The 17,857-nt window shown below is 40.9% G+C and overlaps 1 protein-coding gene across 4 annotated transcripts in view; it reads left to right on the top strand.

The window, feature by feature from the left end:
- The first annotated feature begins 6,592 nt into the window (after positions 1-6,592).
- The window catches only part of TTBK2 (tau tubulin kinase 2), a 50,482-nt gene continuing 39,217 nt past the window's right edge, over positions 6,593-17,857 (top strand). For 2 of the 4 annotated variants that reach the window (XR_013987674.1, XM_081010164.1), the window contains exons 1-3: positions 6,593-7,225; positions 16,041-16,200; positions 17,558-17,705. Coding sequence is in view for 3 of the 4 variants with exons in the window: in XM_081010164.1 (XP_080866290.1) it covers positions 16,132-16,200; positions 17,558-17,705 (217 nt within the window). In the remaining variant the exon portion in view is untranslated. Of the gene's footprint in view, positions 7,226-8,126; positions 8,145-16,040; positions 16,201-17,557; positions 17,706-17,857 lie in introns of those variants that run through there. The other 2 variants (XM_081010163.1, XM_081010162.1) reach the window with 2 other exon arrangements.

Genomic DNA, 17,857 nt, shown 5'->3' with positions numbered 1-17,857 from the left:
AACTGTATACTCTCCTCCATTCTCCTCCTTCATCCTCTTTTTGGCTATGTAAAAGAATGTCTTTAAACGCAGGAAGGTTGTCCCCCAACACAGCTGCATTTCAAGTAACATTTGCATTTGCTGTACACACCAGAGAGAGGGTAGGGGAGTCTTTGCCCAATGAACATTACTGATGGGTCAGGGCAAAGGTCCATATCTAGTCCCACATCCTGTTCTCATAGTAGCAACCAGAGGATCTAAAGGGAAGCCTGCAAGCAGGACCCAAATGTAACTGTACTCTGTCCACTTGGGATTCCCAGCACCTGGTATACAGATGTGTATTGCCTCAAACATAGCCATTATGGCTAGTAGCCACTGAAAGCTTTATTTCTTTAATAAAAGACAGCAAATGTTAATAAAATTAATAAAATTTTTATAAAACAGCAAATTAATATATAAATTGTACAAATATGAGCCAAATTCTGACAGATTCTGAAATATACTCAGAGTCGCAAAGTGATTTCATGCTCTTTATTCAGCTCATAGTGGTGAGGAGGAATGAATGAAAGTCCCCTCACAGTATCTGCTTTATATACATTATTTACACAATGGGCTGCACATGATTGGCTAATTCCGGAATTCTACTGTAAGCCAATCAGGTTGTGGATTCACTTCTATCTGGAGCAGGATTGGGTGGTTCCTGCCAACCAATCATACTTCTGCATTGTTCTAGGACCAATCAGACTGCTGCATTCTGAATCCTATTGTTCTAGGACCAATCAGACTGCTGCATTTTGGATCCTATTGTTCTAGGACCAATCAGACTGCTGCCGTTTGGATCCTATTCAACTCAGTACATAACAGATTCTTAAAAGACTACAGTTGTGTGTGTGTGGAGCTTACTCCCAGTAAATGGGATAAGGATTTCAGCCTAAACTAGGAAAATAAATAATGTGCAATGCAAGGCTTGCAATCCAAATATTAGCGTAAAGCAGGGTTTCCCAAACTTGGGTTTCCAGCTGTTTGGGAACCAAAACTTCATCCCTTCCTCCATTCTTTCAGGGGGCAAATTGGAGAGATTCTGCACTCAGATAAATTGATGCTGGCTATGACAACCAGAACTTGCTGCTTTCTTGTAGGATGAGCGACTGCAATTTGATACTCTTAACTGGGAGAACATTTAGTCCTTGCTGTGATTCCTGCATCGAAGGAGTTGGGCTGGATGATGCTTGGGATCCCTTAAAACTCTACAATTTTATGATTCTAAGTAACATCTAAATAGGCTCTGGGCACCTGCATGGATTTTTCTTTGTCTATGGTGGCTTATCCTTAAAAACAACAACACATACCGGTATTTATGCATTTTTATAACTGTTGTACATACATCATATACTGTCCATCACACAATACTTTTCTTCTAAAAAATGTTTAGGGGTGCTCTCATTTTCCTACTCATATTGAAATACTGCGCCTCAATGAGGCCAAACTTAGATTCACAAAATGTTTAGGGGTATGCGTTCTCCAGTGTCCTCCCAGAAAAAAGCACTGCCATCACATATCCATTTCCTAAGGACTTCCCAGTCCACCTCTCCATGGCATTCTATCAGCTGCATATCCTGATCTTCTACCCATTTTTATCTCAAATCTTCCTTTGTTTGATATTATTTGCTGCTCACATGTTTACTTCCACTTGCAGGTTGAATTGAATATTATACAGTGGTGCCTCAGGTTACATACGCTTCAGGTTACATAAGTTTCAGGTTACAGACTCTGCTAACCCAGAAATAGTGCTTCGGGTTAAGAACTTTGCTTCAGGATGAGAACAGAAATCATGCTCCGGCGGCACGGCGGCAGCAGGAGGCCCCATTAGCTAAAGTGGTGCTTCAGGTTAAGAACAGTTTCAGGTTAAGAACGGACCTCCAGAACGAATTAAGTCCTTAACCCAAGGTACCACTGTACTCTCTAAGATATTCTCCAAAACTCTTCTCTTAACTTTGTCTCATCTTATCCTGTAAGCCTTTTACTTCCTTTTGCACTGCGTTTGCTCCAATTTGGTGGTAAAACACAAGTTTTCCCAGGACAAAAAATACCACCACTTGGACACAGAGCTTTAAAGCCCAGACCTGCGCCTAGAAACATGGCACAAAAGGAAGTCTGGATGAGCCCTAGGACACACACATGAGTATAAATATGGTAAAATAAATGTCCTAAATTATTTACAGTATAAACTGAACTGAAAGCTATATTGTCCTTCTCTTCCACTATATTCTATTTCTTACTACATTTTAAAAATGTATTTGTTCATATCTTCCAGGCAATCTTTCAAATGAACAATTTTGTCATTTAATGGAAGAGACTTGAAGGCTTAGCATAATTAATGGGGCCACTTTCTTTGTTCCTCCCTGTTCTGTTCCCATCTGCAGCACTTATTTTCCTTCCTCTTTCAGTCTGGAGACACATGAGTCCTGTAGCACAGCATTAATACTCGACAAGGTCTGTTTTATTGGTTTACATGCCCTCTTTGGCCGCTTGAGACATTTATTAGTCTTTAGCTAATGTATATGGGACTTTCTGTCTTTTGAACATTAATTAAGAAAGCATTCCCAACTGGACACTGATGTTATTATGAAGCAGGCTATGCTATGCTGTGTTTAAGAATATGTTGCACAACTGCATGGTTTAAATAGAGTCCCTTAAGACAGACAAAAGCTTTTTAACATTTATAAAGCGATGACACCATGGCTTTATGACATTTTGTAAAGTAAACACTACTCAGAGTAGGTATAATGATACTGTGAATGCTTGTTCCATCTTACAAATAGTCAGCTGATGATCTCATGGCCAAGCCAAGTTAGATTCAATTATGCTAAGAATTTAGCACACTTATAAAGTTGTTATCTATGTTGTCCTAGGATTCTGTCTTAAATTTGAACCAAGGTGAGAGAATTTGTTTCCTCACTTCATTTTTTTTAAAAAAACAATGTATTACTGTATTGCTGCAGATTCTGATATTAGTGACATAAATGTACACTACAGCCAAACTTTTCCAGATGACACAAGAAAGGAGTTTGTCATTTTACCTTGCCATGCTGAATAATGCCTGCAATAAGCTATGCTTTGATATAATGGGTTAGGTGTCTCATATCTGTAGAATTCCACTCTTGTTTCAGTAGGTCTTATTAAAGGCTAAAGCCTATGATTAGTAAGGAGATTTATCCTACACTATATTGTGACATAAGGCAAGACACCTTTTCCCTTTCACTTGCTCTACCCCTCTGTGGTTACTGCTCCCCTTCCCACAACCACTTTCTCAACTCCCATAGTCCATCAAGAAAATCCCTTTGGAATCTCCTTTATACCTCTGTTCACATGTATCTGTACCTTTCTTACAGTGGTGGCACTCATGACCATTTATCTTATGTCTTAATATAGCCTTCTACAACTTGGTGTCCTCCAGATGTTGCTAAACTACAACTCTCCTCATCCCTGCCCATTGGCAACACTGGCTAGGGTGGATGGAATTTGGAGTCCAATGACATGGGGGTGGGCAGGCACCAAGCTGTTGGGTCAGACTGCCTTAATATACAGTTCCCATGCTCATATAACCCAACTGTAAGTGAGATGTTAACTTTTTGACACTTAATGTAGTGTAAACCACCCTGAAGGACAGTATAGAAATTTAATAATTAATAATAATGCCCACCCCTCCCTAATCTCAACAGAATGAAGGCATGCAGGGGGCAGGGGAGAAGGCAGCATACAGTTCAAACAATATTTTGTTTCAGCTTATTTATTTAAACTATTTCTTAACCATCCTTCATCAAAAGATTCCAGGGTATTGTACATAACATATATATATAACATTTATATAACATATAAAATATAATTTAAAACCAACACATAACCATAACAAAATAAATGAAAAAAAGCTAAAAACATAATAAAATAATAAAATAATAATAATAATAATAATAATAATAATAATAATAATTTATACCCTGCCCACGTGGCTGGGTTTCCCCAGCCACTCTGGGCAGCTTCCAACTTAATATTAAAAATACATTAAAACAACAGTCATTAAAAACTTCCCTAAGCAGAGCTGGCACAACTGGTACCTTAAGTGGTTTACCATGCATGATATAAGAATATCTAGTGATCTTGTCAAGTTTATAGCTAAGTACTTATCAATCAAGACACTAAATCCAGGGGTCAGTGTATAATGAGAATAGTGCTATTCTGGACTATAAGAGTCTCTCCTACCCCCTCAAAAATTATTAAGGGCAAAAGGCCTATACTCTTGATCAGTCTTCACCCACCTAGTGCCCTCCAGATGTTTGGGACTACAGCTCCCATCACCATGGCCCTGCTGGCTTGAAGTTGTGGTCAAACTCTGGAGGGTACTAGGTTGGTAAACGTTCATCTAGATCTTCTGACGAGGGGCTATAGGAGTCAGTAGAAACTCTGCTACACCAGCAGAACATAAGCTACACATAACACCTCAAATAACACCAGCAGAGCATGCTGCTGGCAGAGCTGTTCCATTATTTATTTTAAGTATTTATATACCACTGTTAATCAGAAAAGACCACAAAGTGTTTTATGTGATATACAGCTGCTCTTGGGAGGGGTGTATGTGAAATAACCAACACAGCTGGCTAGATTTTAGGACGTAGTTGGATGTAGTTCAAAATTTACTGCCACACTACTGGATTGCATCTCCTTTTTTCACCTTCCCTGACCTTTCCTCCTTTCCTTATATATGGTAAAAAACCATGGTTTGTAATATCTTACGGCACTAGAAATTTGTGGCATCCATCACTGCACATGGTATACACTATATACCATTTTTTTGAATCATGGGATCAAAATTCTTATTGATGGGTTAAACTGTAAGGTTCTGGAATAATTTTCTTGGCTACCAGTTTAAATATGGAAATAAATGAGAGTAACAACAAATTACATTTTGAAATAGTGTTCTGTGTAATGATAATCTATGACTTAAGGCAATCAGTCCTAAGTCTGCTTTCTGACCTCTAGAATTACTAGCAAAGCTATTTGACCTAAATACAATCTTCCAAAGCAGAGTATGCAAGATATTGTTTTACAGGAAGCGGTAAGCAATGACAAAGAATTTCCCCAAGGCTTTATTTTATTCCGAAATGAATTTGGGTATAATGCATTACAATTCTGTCTGGGAAAATGCTTAGCTCCACAGTTACATAGAGTATGCATTTACGTATGGTATCAAATGGTAAAATGATAGGGAGAAATATGATGCCTCTCTGTTATTTTATGTTGCACCCTAGTACTTTTAAACAATGGAGGCCTCCTGCATTATCACCTTAAATGAGGTATCATCCCATTCTGGGCAGATTGCGGAACAGTTTCCTACCACCCTTAAGTTCTGTAATATAAATGGACTAATTATAAAATTATAAATATAGATTCTGCCCCCCCCCACCCGTTTTAAATATATATCAGTGTTGGTACCGGTATATTGTAATGTGCTGGAATATAACTTTTTTAAAAGTATGTCAAATTAGCAAAATGTGGTATAGGCTTCAGGTATGGCAGAGATGCTCTTCTGCTGCCAGTGAATAAGGTCCCATACAAACCCTGGTCTCCCAGGCAGCCTGGTACACCTGCTCCAGGCCTCAGAGGTCTAAGATGGCTGGGGGACCCCCAGAGACCAGCTCCTTTTCCGTTTCAGTTTATAACTGAACCCCTTCCCTGGGGTCTCAGAAAATCTCTGCACAGGCCTTTTCCCAGGTATGGCACTCTAACCACTACACAACCCACGGATTTGACTCATGTTGCTTTTCTACTTTAAAAAGCCCTCTATGCACATTTTTGTATAAATGTGTTGTGCATATTGGCATTTTAAAAATCACATTATTTTTGAAACATAGCTGTTCTGTTTTGTTCAGAAGCCCCTTTTGCTCCCCAAACTTGTATCTCGAAACTGAGGGCTGGTGGACCATGTTAGGACACAGAAAGTTCCTTCCACAAAAATTATGGAAGAATGTGGGGCAGTTATCTTTTCAACCCCTTTCTGTGTGTGTGTCTACTGCCATTGCACACTGATGCTGGTTTTTTTTAATGAGCTTGAGCCCAAGGTTTTTTCTCTTTGGGTTTTCTCAGCTTACTTTGGATATACTGCACAAACAATTATTGCACTTTTTACTAAAGACCCCACCAAAAACATCTGATTTTTCAGTATACTTCCCAGTTTAGTGGCTTCTGCAGCCTTAATCCTGAGTGGCTCATAGCAATAAACATTATTTCCCTTTTTGTTACGGGAAAACAAATGACTTTTACCAGCGCGCGTTTCGGTACTTTAATATTCCGAAAAAGAGGAAACCCCAGCCTGTAAGAGAACATCGACAGCCATCTGTCAAGCCCCCATGACGCAGCCACCAACCACCACCTCTCTGCAAGCTACCATTAGGGAAATCCTTAAAAGACCCTTTCCGACAAAGGCCGGGCTAAACTACAATTCCCAGAATTCTCTTCAGACCAGCGCAGTACGAACAAACTCGCTGGATTCGCCTCATAAGCAAACGTGAGCACAGCGGCGTTTCTAAGAGACGGTCGCCCGCCGGGCGACTGATGGGTCCGCTGTCCAATCTGCTCAACGGGCTCCTCGCGAACGACCCAATAGCGTTTCAAGGCGTCGGAAGGGTGGGCGGGCACCCTAGAGGGAATAGCTGGCTCACTGGCCCTTGGATGGAGGGCAAGGGAAAAGGAGGGGGCTTGTTGCGAAGGTGGAGCGAGCGAGGAGCGAGGGGGACGGGCCAGTCGCGTCCTGCGGGGACTGCAGCTGAGGCGGCGGAGAGTTGGCGACGAAGCGGTTAACCCTGCAGCGACAGAGACAACGGCCGTTCGGCGACTGCCGCTGAGCCGCTGACTGGATTGCCTGTCGCCTCCGTTAGCTGCCCCGCCCGCCGGTCCCTGCGCCTCGCGGCTCTCTCCCTGCGCCTAGTCCGGCCCGGCCCCGCAGTCACCATAGAGACAGCGGCGGCGGAGGCGACGACGGCGCCGCTTGCTCGCAAGCCATGGGCAGGAGCCTGCTGCTGGGCTGCGCCGGGCTGAACCGGAGGGCGCCGCGGGACAACCGGTAATATCGCCTCCCCCCACCACCACCTCAGCCGCGTTTCCTTCTCTCCTCGGAGGCCCTCGAGAGGAAGAGTGAACCCCGCGCCGGCCTCGCTCTGAGGGGGAAGGAGCGCCGGCCGCCGCGTTCCAGGTAGGCGCTTCCCCTCAGGGGCTGGCGAGCGGGGCATGGGGTGGGGGAGCGCGGTCGTCACCCGGCCTTTGGCCTCCCCCAGCCAGCGAAAGGCCGCTTCGGCGGGGTGTGCGCAAGTGCCGCCGGCCCGCCTGGTCGGGGGGGGCGGCGGCGGCGGCGGCGGCGGGAGGGATGCTGCTTCGGAGGCGCCGGGGGGGGGGTTGGCGGGGCCTCGCGGGATGCGCCTCTGGTAGAGCTTAATAGCGGAGGGAGCAGCGCCGGGTTTTTGGGATCGGAGGAGGAGGCTACACGGAGGGTAACCTTCAGAGCATCAGTAAATCACCCGTAATTTCGTCCCGCCGGTTATCTATCCCGGTTTTCCGTGCAGGGGCAGGAGGGGGGCGGGGATGCTGCATTATTAGGGGGGGCGGAATCATCTCCCAGCCTCGGATGGGAGAAGATCTGGCAGCGCGTGGCCACTTCTGGTGTGTCTTCTCCTAAGGCCCCCTCTGTTCGCTTTGCAGGGTTGGGGAGCGGGGGAGCTGCTCGTTGTGGGTGTTTGGTAACTGGGCAGCAGCGGTGAGGCGCATCGCAGAAGTTTCCTGCCTGGTACCGATGAAATGGCAAGTGATGCTCTCGCGGTTTGAGAGCGGTTCTGCTGCAAAAATATAGGCTCTGCGGGGTGGTGGGAAAAGAGCTCTTTCGCTTATTTCGGCAAAGGTCTGGCTTTCCCTGCCTTTCTTTCATTGCTCCCCGAGGGGAAAACTAGGCTGCTTGACTTGTAAATCTGCTAATGTTGATGCTTCTGTGTTTCCTTTAGTCATACAAATATGCTCTGGCATACAGGCAGATGGAGGCTGAGGCTAAACATTGCCGCTGCTATCAGCAGTTGCATGAAGATATGAATACAGATACATAGACTTTCTTTTAAAAGAGAGAGGTATGGTCCTCTGCCAGAGATCTTTAAAGAGACCAACTGCCAGCAATGGGTGTAGAGAAAATCTGCTAGAGAGGGTTGGCAATGTTGTGTCTTTCTACCATGAAACAGCAAGAGGGATGGTTAAATGATACTTAACCTTAAGTATAGCACCAAGTATTGGTGGGTTTCAGAATGATGCTAAAATATAGATGCTTTGAGACTAGCATTTTCTGTTAGTAACAGTAAGATATATCACAGATATATCCTACCATACAAGTTATTTAAGACTAATATATGTAGATGACTTCAGATTTTAAAAAATAATCAAGCAGTTTATAAATTTCTTGAAATAAATAAACTTGCTCTGATGTTGGTTAGTCAGGAAATAGTTATTTTAGGCAATAGCAGGTAATGTTTTAAATTTGCTTCTATGATTGGGACATACCAAATGGTTTTTAAGCCAGCAATTGTTATTCTTATAAAGATTATATACATTTCACATTTTTTGCTTAGTGTGGTCTTGACCTTTTGTGTTTATTGCTGTTGTTTGTTCAGAAATAAGCCCCACTGAGATAAACTGGATATACTCCCAGGTAACTGTGCATAGGGTTGCAGCCCAAGGTGTGTAAAATGAGATAAAGTAATTTTTTTATGATGTATTTAAACCAGTCATTGAAAATGCATTTGCAGAGAAGTATCAAATGAACCACAACAATGAAGGTGAATATTTTAAAGGACCCGTAACTTTCAAAAACCTTTGCAGTATATTTTATATATTGTGTCATCTAGAATACTTTTTTTTGCCCGACCACAATGTTGAAAACTTTCATGGTGAAAGCAGTGAAGTAAAGAATATGACAGAATAGCACTTACCCAGAGAAAGAGAGTCTGATATTAGTGCAGAATATCCTGCACTATATCAAACGTTCTTGGCACTGATAATCAATATTTAAATTATAAGTGAGATGTGCCAAGGCTTGAGTTTACATAAATTTCTGTGAGTAGCTGTTTCAAAATATTTTCAGTGGGATTCTTTCTTTAAATGTTTGGAACTGATCCCTGGTCTCTGATCAAGTCTTGTGAATAGTAATCTTGCCTTCCTTTGGTTGTGTGCTCATATGGGAAGTAGAAGAAACTTATGCAGATTTGTCCCAAGACAAAAGAGAAAAAATATCATAATAATGAAAGACAGTATTTGGCATCACTTGTTCTCTTGGAGTTCAAAAAAGCAAGGGAGCTTTGAAGTCCTTTAGACTGAAAAAAGCATGTGGAAAACAAGGGATGGGATGCTTTACTTGTCTGGGCTTTAAGGTTTTGTGGGGGGCAAGTACTGGAAGGGATTATTGCAGAATCTGAATGGGTGGGATGTACTGTGTGTGTCTTCTAACACGTCCATTCAAGAAAAAATGATGCACAAAATGGGGTTGGTGTGAAGGTTAAAGGTAAAGGGACCCTTGACCATTAGGTCCAGTCGCGGACGACTCTGGGGTTGCGGTGCTCATCTCGCTTTATTGGCCAAGGGAGCCGGCGTACAACTTCCGGGTGATGTGGCCAGCATGACTAAGCCGCTTCTGGTGAACCAGAGCAATGCACGGAAACGCCGTTTACCTTCCCGCCAGAGTGGTACCTATTTATCTACTTGCACTGGCATGCTTTCAAACTGCTAGGTTGGTAGGAGCTGGGACCGAACAACGGGAGCTCACCCCGTCGCGGGGATTCGAACCGCCGACCTTCTGATCGGCAAGCCCTAGGCTCTGTGGTTTAACCCACCACGCCACCCGCTGTGAAGGTTAGGATGCAGCTTATACCTCCTCGACACTGTCTTCTTAGGGAAAACATCTCCATACTTTTAAGAACTGAGTTTGGAGTAAACAAGTTGCACAATGCATCCTAATTTAGTAAGAAAAGCGTAAAACACTTCCTAGGCTGGTAAAATACAAAGAATATATTTTTGGAACGTAATAGACTTTTTTATCGGATAAAAGCTTGGTTAAATACAAACAGATTATAACTTGTTCAGAATGACTACCGTGTTCCAGTTCACCAGTTTGTCTGTGACTGTATCTCTCAGCTGACGAAAATTTTAATCTGACTGATGTGATCTGTTCTAAGTGTAAGGTTCACATGACCTTACTAAAACACAGCCCTAGAGTTTTATTTTAGGAGTGGTGGCGGTGGCAGCAGAATACAATTATTACAAGTTGCAAAACAGAAAGCTGGTGTGTTATAATGGCTTGACATAAACTATGCAGTACATTGATTTATTCCTTGTTTTTCTGTTGGATAAGCTGTGTCTAGCATCCCTTAAAGAGACAGAACATTGGGTTTTTTAAATAGCTTTGGAAGAATTTCAGTGTTCATATATTGCTGGTTTTTAATTAGAATTAATGATTACTGTATTTGAATAGTCTTTGATACTTGGGCCATAAAAACATGTTGCCCCCCCCCCCCCCGCCAGTAACATTTGAAAAATGTTACATTGCTTTAAGTTTATTGGAAACATATATTGTAAAATGATCTGCTAGTGCTAGTGTGTTGGGTTTCTTTTTTGGATAGTACACTGGATGGAATATGTCAATACTTTTCAGTAAAAAGATTCCTTCTGCCCCAATTCTGGTTTGAATCCTGAGATCTTATGAACAGAACTTAATTCATAAGACACTTGCTGGTAGAACTGGAGGAGGCCTTTCTTGCTGTGGAGGGCAAGTGTGGGACTGTGGGGGAAAGGTTGAGTTGACTTCCTCCTTCTGCAAGTGGAAATCTCAGCTGGAGCAAAGGCCTTTCCATAAGCAGAAGGAGCCCTTTCTTCTATTCATGGAAGGGCAACTGCAGACCCAAGCATATTTTCCTAAATTTAAGATTAATTGTACTTCATATAGCCTTAATGATTCACCTTTGCATCTTGGTATGTAGCATTAGTTTCTTGTGGTGTGGAAGGAGTTGCATTGTGGTGAGGATTGTAGTGGCCTGATGTGGCTCTAATTTCATTGCCTGATTGGGCAATGAAATGTCATTCAACATGGATGTGCTTGTTGGCAAAAGTGAGTGGGGTCTAGGCATGTCCACACTTATTCTGTATGAATTGTGATGTAATATGGAAGGCATTACAGCTCACTGAGGAGAACCTATTTTGTTTACAAAACTAGAAATCTCTCTTCCTTCTCAAGAGTGGTGTGGGTTTTTAAAATAATATCTTCATGGAAAATTCAGTGTGGAGATAGCAGTAGTACTGATGCTGCAGTACTGGAATTAAAAGAACTGTTAACTGGTTCCTCATGTCCAAGGAAGCTTTTGGCTTGGATTTCCAAAAGCCATTTGTGATAAAGTGTAGGAATGTTGTGTTCAAAGGGAGCGACATCAGAACTTTCATTGGGAATGAGCTAGCTCTTGGATACATCTTTGGATGATGGCTACATTCTTTAGTATTAATTACTTGAAAAATAGTGTCTGTATTAGCTGGCATATAACAAAAACAATAGGCTGGATGAAAGTCAGTAAACTAAAATGGAATTGCTATAATAAAGAGGTGTTGTGGGTAGGTAGTTCTTATATCCAGGAACTGGCTGCACACCTTGCTTTAGAGGGGCTTGCCTTCTCCTTGAGGGGTCAGGTATGTAGACTGGTGGTACTTCAAGATCCAGCTTCGTAACTGAGCCCATATGGCCTCAGTGGCACCAAGTGTCGTGTCCTTTTCCAGCTTCAATTAGTTCATTGGCTATGGCTTTGCCATAGTGATGCATGCCCTGGTAAGCTCCTATTTTGGTTACTATAATGTGTTTTGTGTTGGGGTGCCCAAGAAGTTGAGATGGAAGCAGCAGTTCATGCAGAACATGCTGTAAGATTGTTGACTAGTTCATCCAAATGAAATCTCATCATACTGATTCTGAGGGAGTTACACAGCCTGCCTATATGCTTCTGGGCTGTATTCAGATTGCTGGTGCTGTTTACCATAAAGTGATAAACAGCTTGGGGTCCAAAGATCTCCATAGCTTATCTCCATACCATCCTGTCCATGCGCTAAGATATTCCAAGGAGCTCTTCTCTGTGTACAAATGGTTGGGGCATATGTAGTGACTTTTTCCCGGGCACATCCAGAATTTTAGTATATTATTTTTTGGTGATAGGATTGCCTGCTCTATTGTTTTAGCTGCTCAAACTGTTCGCATTGGTTTTATGGTTGCCTTTTATTCTATGTGATTTTATAAATTTATATTTTGTACCCTGTTCTGGGATCTATCAAGTTGAAGGACAGGCTATAAATATTCTTAAACAAAATAACACAATGCTCAATAGGGGATTTTGCTGTTTTGTAAAGGTGACTGCAGTGTTTCCTTTCCTAATAGGTTAAAAGGGATTGATCCTTTTCTTAATAGCTTCCCAGATTATTGTTTTTAGGCTTCTTGTTCTTCTATCTCCACATTTGTAAGACTGTTTATTTTTATTCACCACCTGTCATTAAATATTGAGAATGCTAAAACAATGGTCGCAACATTTCTGATAGTTGATTAGATGGTTAGTTTAAATAGTTGTCCATAAATGCAGTAGGTGCTACAGATATGTGAAATCATGGTTATAAATAGTATCTGTAGTTCTTTCACACTCCTCTATATGGAGGTCAAGCAAAGTCAGTTAAATCTGAGAGGAAAAAAATATTGTGATTCTTGCATTGGTAGTCTGCCTGTGGTTTCCATAAATATAAACCATGGATTTCTTTTGTTTCTTGTTTATGGGTGAGCAAGAATCATTAAGAATTGTCTGCTCCAAAGCAGTATGTATGGAAATATTATGTTGAACTTGTATTAGTTATTGTACAACAAATCTCCAAAGTTCAGCAATATGTTATGGGAGAAACAAACCTGTGGTGCCTTAATACTGGTGGAATGTTAGCTTAGTGAAGTCAGGATTCTACATGTGCTTAGGAGAAAAGGCAAAATGATATTGCTTTAAACTACAGAAAATGTAGTAACACTCTGTGTACATATGCACACAGCATCTGTGGCAACATTGCTGACACATACTAACTGTAGCTTGGTGCATCATCACCGTTTCATCAATCATGGATAGAAGCAACCAATCAGTGCATGGTGATGGTAGAATGTCCCCAATCAATGCATAGTGATGGCAGAATGTCTCCAAGGCATCATTCCACTACTTAGGTGGTCACAAATCCACCAAACTGCATTCAGCAGTGTAAATCATCATGACACATCCCAGCATGACCCTGGCAACAGTCACTTTTCAGGCATATTTGCCGACAGGGTTTGAAATCCTCCTATATCTCTTCCATGCAATAAAGCACAGGAACACAAACAATAGCTTGAACAAGCCACAGTTCCTCATATTCATATGAAATGGGAACTGACAGTTTGTTGCGAACAGCAAGTAGAAGCTTTGGTCTCCTCCCTTTGTGCATGGAGGAGGAGTCCATAAGCCCGATACAAGTGCCCATTCACATTCATAACAATATATATTTTTTTATTAACAAAATTTAAATACCACTTGATTTTAGTAAAGCCTCTAAGTTGTTCACAAGAAATAGTAAAACTATCAATAAAAACAGTTAAAACATTTAAAAATAATTAAAATTAACATCAAAAAAGAATGCATTTCAACATCAACTCAGTTGGTTAGAGTGTGGTGCTGATAATGCCAAGGTTGCATGTTTGATCCCCGTAAGGGACAGCTGCATATTCCTGCATCGCAGGGGGTTGGACTTGATGATTCTCAGGGTCCCTTCCAACTCTACGATTCTATGCTTCTGTATGTCTGCATAGGCCTACCTAAACAAAAACGTTTTAAGCAGGCTCCAAAAAGAGTATAGTGAAGGCATTTGTCTGATGTCAGTAGGCAGGTAGTATAGGTAATGCCATGCTAAAAGATAAATTTCTTAGAGCTGCAGAATGAGTATTGTGCAGCACACATAAAAGTGCCAATTCTTCAGATTGAAGCATGGGAACCACTCACCCACAGTGCCTCCATTTTGCCAGCATTGTGGCACCACTGTGTCCAGGTACCAGTCCAGGAGCTGTGTGGCCTCTCCTGATTCAGATGTTATGGAGATATAGTAATAATAATAATAATAATAATAATAATAATAATAATTCATTTCTTATACCCCACACATCTGACTGGGTTACCACAGCCACTCTGGGCAGCTTCCAACAAAATATAAAAGAACAAAATGTCACACATTAAAAGCTTCCCAAAACAGGGCTGTCTACGAAAAGTCATATAATTGTTTAGTTCTTTGACATCTGACAGGAAGGCGTTCCACAGGGTGGATGCAATAACTGAGAAGGCCCTCTGCCTGTTTCCCTGTAACTTCACTTCTCTCAATGAGGGAACTGCCAGAAGGCCCTTGGAGCTGGGGACCTCAGTGTCCAAGCTGAACAATGGGGGTGGAGACGCTCCTTCAGGTATACAGGGCTGAAGCTGTTTAGGACTTTAAAGGTCAACACCAAGACTTTGAATTGTGCTTGGATATGAAAATTATGCAGTCTATTGTTATAACTTCTTCTAAACATCCTCCACCCAATGAAACATCCTTCAGCTTGGTTGCAGTTTGTGGTGCTGCAGGCAGTTGTCAAAACTGTTGAGTCAACAGTTGGAGCTCAAGTGTTGAAAAAATTGTGATGAATATGAGAAACCATTATAGGGGTTGCTCTGTGGCTCATCATCTTTGGCCTCTTTTGGTATAATATAGGTGCAAAGCTTGTTTCACTTACCTTGCCGTCACCAATAGCTAGGCGCATTTTGCCTTAGTCTTTAAAGTGTGCCTTATAGTACTTCAGCCTGGATACTGCTAGTGCATGGGCAACTGAGACAGGCTCCATGCTCTCCAGATAGTCTCAGTTGGTATATCAGCTTAAGCTGGTAAAAAACACTTCTGGCCGTTTTTGCTACTTGAGTTTTCCCAATTTTTCCAGCTGCATATTGCATCCTTCTATGGGAGTGCACTCCTGTGCAAACTTACCCACTCACAATATCTCTGTCAATAGCAATTGGCCTAGTGAGCTACTAAAGCTGTGGAAGATCTCTTTGTTTATATATAAGCACCTGACCCTACTGGTGAATTGCCTCCAAGATTAAAAGTTGCTGCACATGAGCTGTAGATTTGCTATCAATGGGTATCTGACACCTACAATAATTTTTGCGTCAATAATAGTGTGAGTATTTTTCTCCATTGAATTGTATAGTGGTTTCTCCTGTAGCTGTCAACGATCCATTATTGATAGAAGGTATATTTTGTCCTATTATATAAGTTGTAATACAGCTTTCTTAAAGGAGAAAATAATCTATTTCAATGGACTTCATAGTGAGTGTGGTCTGGCGGGGGATAAGAAACTCTTACCAATCTCTGATGAAATAATTTGGTGTTGAAGGTCAGAGAGGAGTTAGAATAAAGGAAAGCTGATATGGTAAGGGTTTATGTAGAGAACACAACCTTGGCCATGACCTCATTTTTTTAGCCTTATACAAGTCAATGGTTCTCAGCTTAACCCTCCTGCATATAGTATGGGGTGTTAAAAGGATAATGGATTATCCACAGGGGTGTTACAAGAATTAATTTGATGTGTATGAAAGAATTGAGAAGAATTAATGTTATATTCTAATGTTGCTCATTTGAGGCAGGGATAACACTCTTCAACTGGCATAAAGCTTTACAACTTTTTAAAAGGTATCTGTTGCAGATACTTTTATTTCTAAAGGAACGTACTTACACACACAGCAGAAAGCTGACTTCACTACGTAAAAGATTTTAAAATATTTTTGTTTCGTTTGAAATTTTATTTCAGTTCTGAATTGTAAAATTGAAAAATAACTTTCTTACAATAGAGTTAGGAAGGTATTCATTTTGCCATTTTTTAATTATCAAGTTCTCATGAACTTGATAAGTATTGCTGTTTATCTTTATAGCCTCTGCTTAAATGGAAGCCACCTTTGGGAGCTGGATGGTCTCTATTGACGTAGGCTTTGCATAGCAGCTGCACCACCCCAGGAGATTGCAATGAGTGGAGGAGGGGAACAGCCAGATATCCTGAGTGTAGGAGTATTGGTCAAAGAAAGATGGAAAGTGGTAAGTATATTAAATCCTTCTTATTTCCTCCCTAGATATATGAAAGCACTAGACTAAATAAAAAGAAATAAAATTGCAAGGAACCGGGTAAAAGGAAGACATAGTGACAAACTGCATCCTGTTAGCAATATATGAAAGCATAGTAATATAGAATTGGAGAAATTTCCCCGTCTTGGACACTTTTTTGCAAATAAATACACAAGTTAGCAGTCTCCTTGCCTGTACTTTGGTGTGCTGGTCTTTTCTGGCACATTGATAGTGTCAAATAAAGAAACTCTTTCCTGAGAGTTTATTTGTTTGTAACATTGAGCATAGTGCCTGTAGGTAAGTGATGTGGTTTTCCTCAGCTTGAAAAGCGCTTTAAAAAGTGCTGCTGGCTGTTGTTCATCTTTACCTTAATGTGGCCCTGTGGAACAAAAACCTCACATAAGATGCCTGTTACCTGTATTTATAAAAATATTTATATACCGCTGTATTGTAAATATATATCACAGTGGTTTGCAACAATATAAAACAGCAAACAGTAGAATTATAAAAACTTAAAAATAAGTCAAAAGAAATTAAAAACAAACATCAGTAGTTTGCATAGGCCCAGCGGAATAGAAACGTTTTCAGCAGGCATTTAACAGTTTGCACAAGAAGGCAGCCACTGAATTTATATTGGCATGGTGTTCCACAGGACTGGGCAAATGACACTAAAGCAGTGGTTCTCAAACTGGTGTGGCAGTCACACTGGTGTGACAGAAGAGGATGGCAGGTGTCAGCTCTGTTAAATATGAAATATATTTGTCTTGATGAGGAAATGAGAGTTTATTTGTCTCAAATGAGGCCTAAAATAGATGAGATCACTTGGCAAAGGCAAGCTCACACTTCTTATTGAGTTTGTATACATACTTAAGGTACATATGATAGAGACTTGTTTATAATTTGGGAATGATTTATGTTCTTATGTAGCTGTATTGTTTTATACTTTCTGGATGCCCTATGATCATATTATAAAGGAGTTGTGTTCCGTGTTATAAATCAAGCAATGCTAGGAGTTGTTTCTTTTTGTTTTCCAGTGTATTTCTTATCAATAAAAAATTGGTGTTGTGCGAGCAATTTTTTATTCTGAAAGTGTGGGCCAGAGAAAAAAGTTTGAGAACCACTGTGCTAAAGGCTTGATTTCTTGTCACATTAACAGTAGTTAATAGATTAAGAAATAAAATTTAAAATGAGTCTTACATTAAGTAGGGAAAGAGGTAACCTAATAAAGTAACAGATTTAGTGGCTAGATAATATTCATAGTCTAGGCTTGTTAATTCAAAAGTTCTGTATTTTTTAAACAATGCAGAACTAATATTTTTATTCATTACAGTTCAAAAAGATAGGAGGTGGAGGGTTTGGAGAAATTTACGATGCAATGGACTTGCTTACCCGAGACAATGTTGCATTGAAAGTCGAGTCAGCTCAGCAACCAAAGCAGGTTCTGAAAATGGAAGTAGCTGTGTTGAAAAAACTGCAAGGTAAGGAGGATAAAAGATCCTTGTTCTGAATGTATGTCTCATTCTTGGAAATCTGATAGGCTCAGTGTATCAAAGTATACTATATTGGTCAGTATGGATTCCAAATATAATAAGGAAGAATTAAGATTTAGTGTGCAATCCTGTGCATGTCT

The sequence above is a fragment of the Podarcis pityusensis genome, assembly GCF_964106645.2.
Source record: "Podarcis pityusensis genome assembly, chromosome: 1".
NCBI lineage: Eukaryota > Metazoa > Chordata > Lepidosauria > Squamata > Lacertidae > Podarcis > Podarcis pityusensis.
Note: the sequence above shows the minus strand (reverse complement) of the source record. Positions and strands in the feature narration are given on the sequence as shown.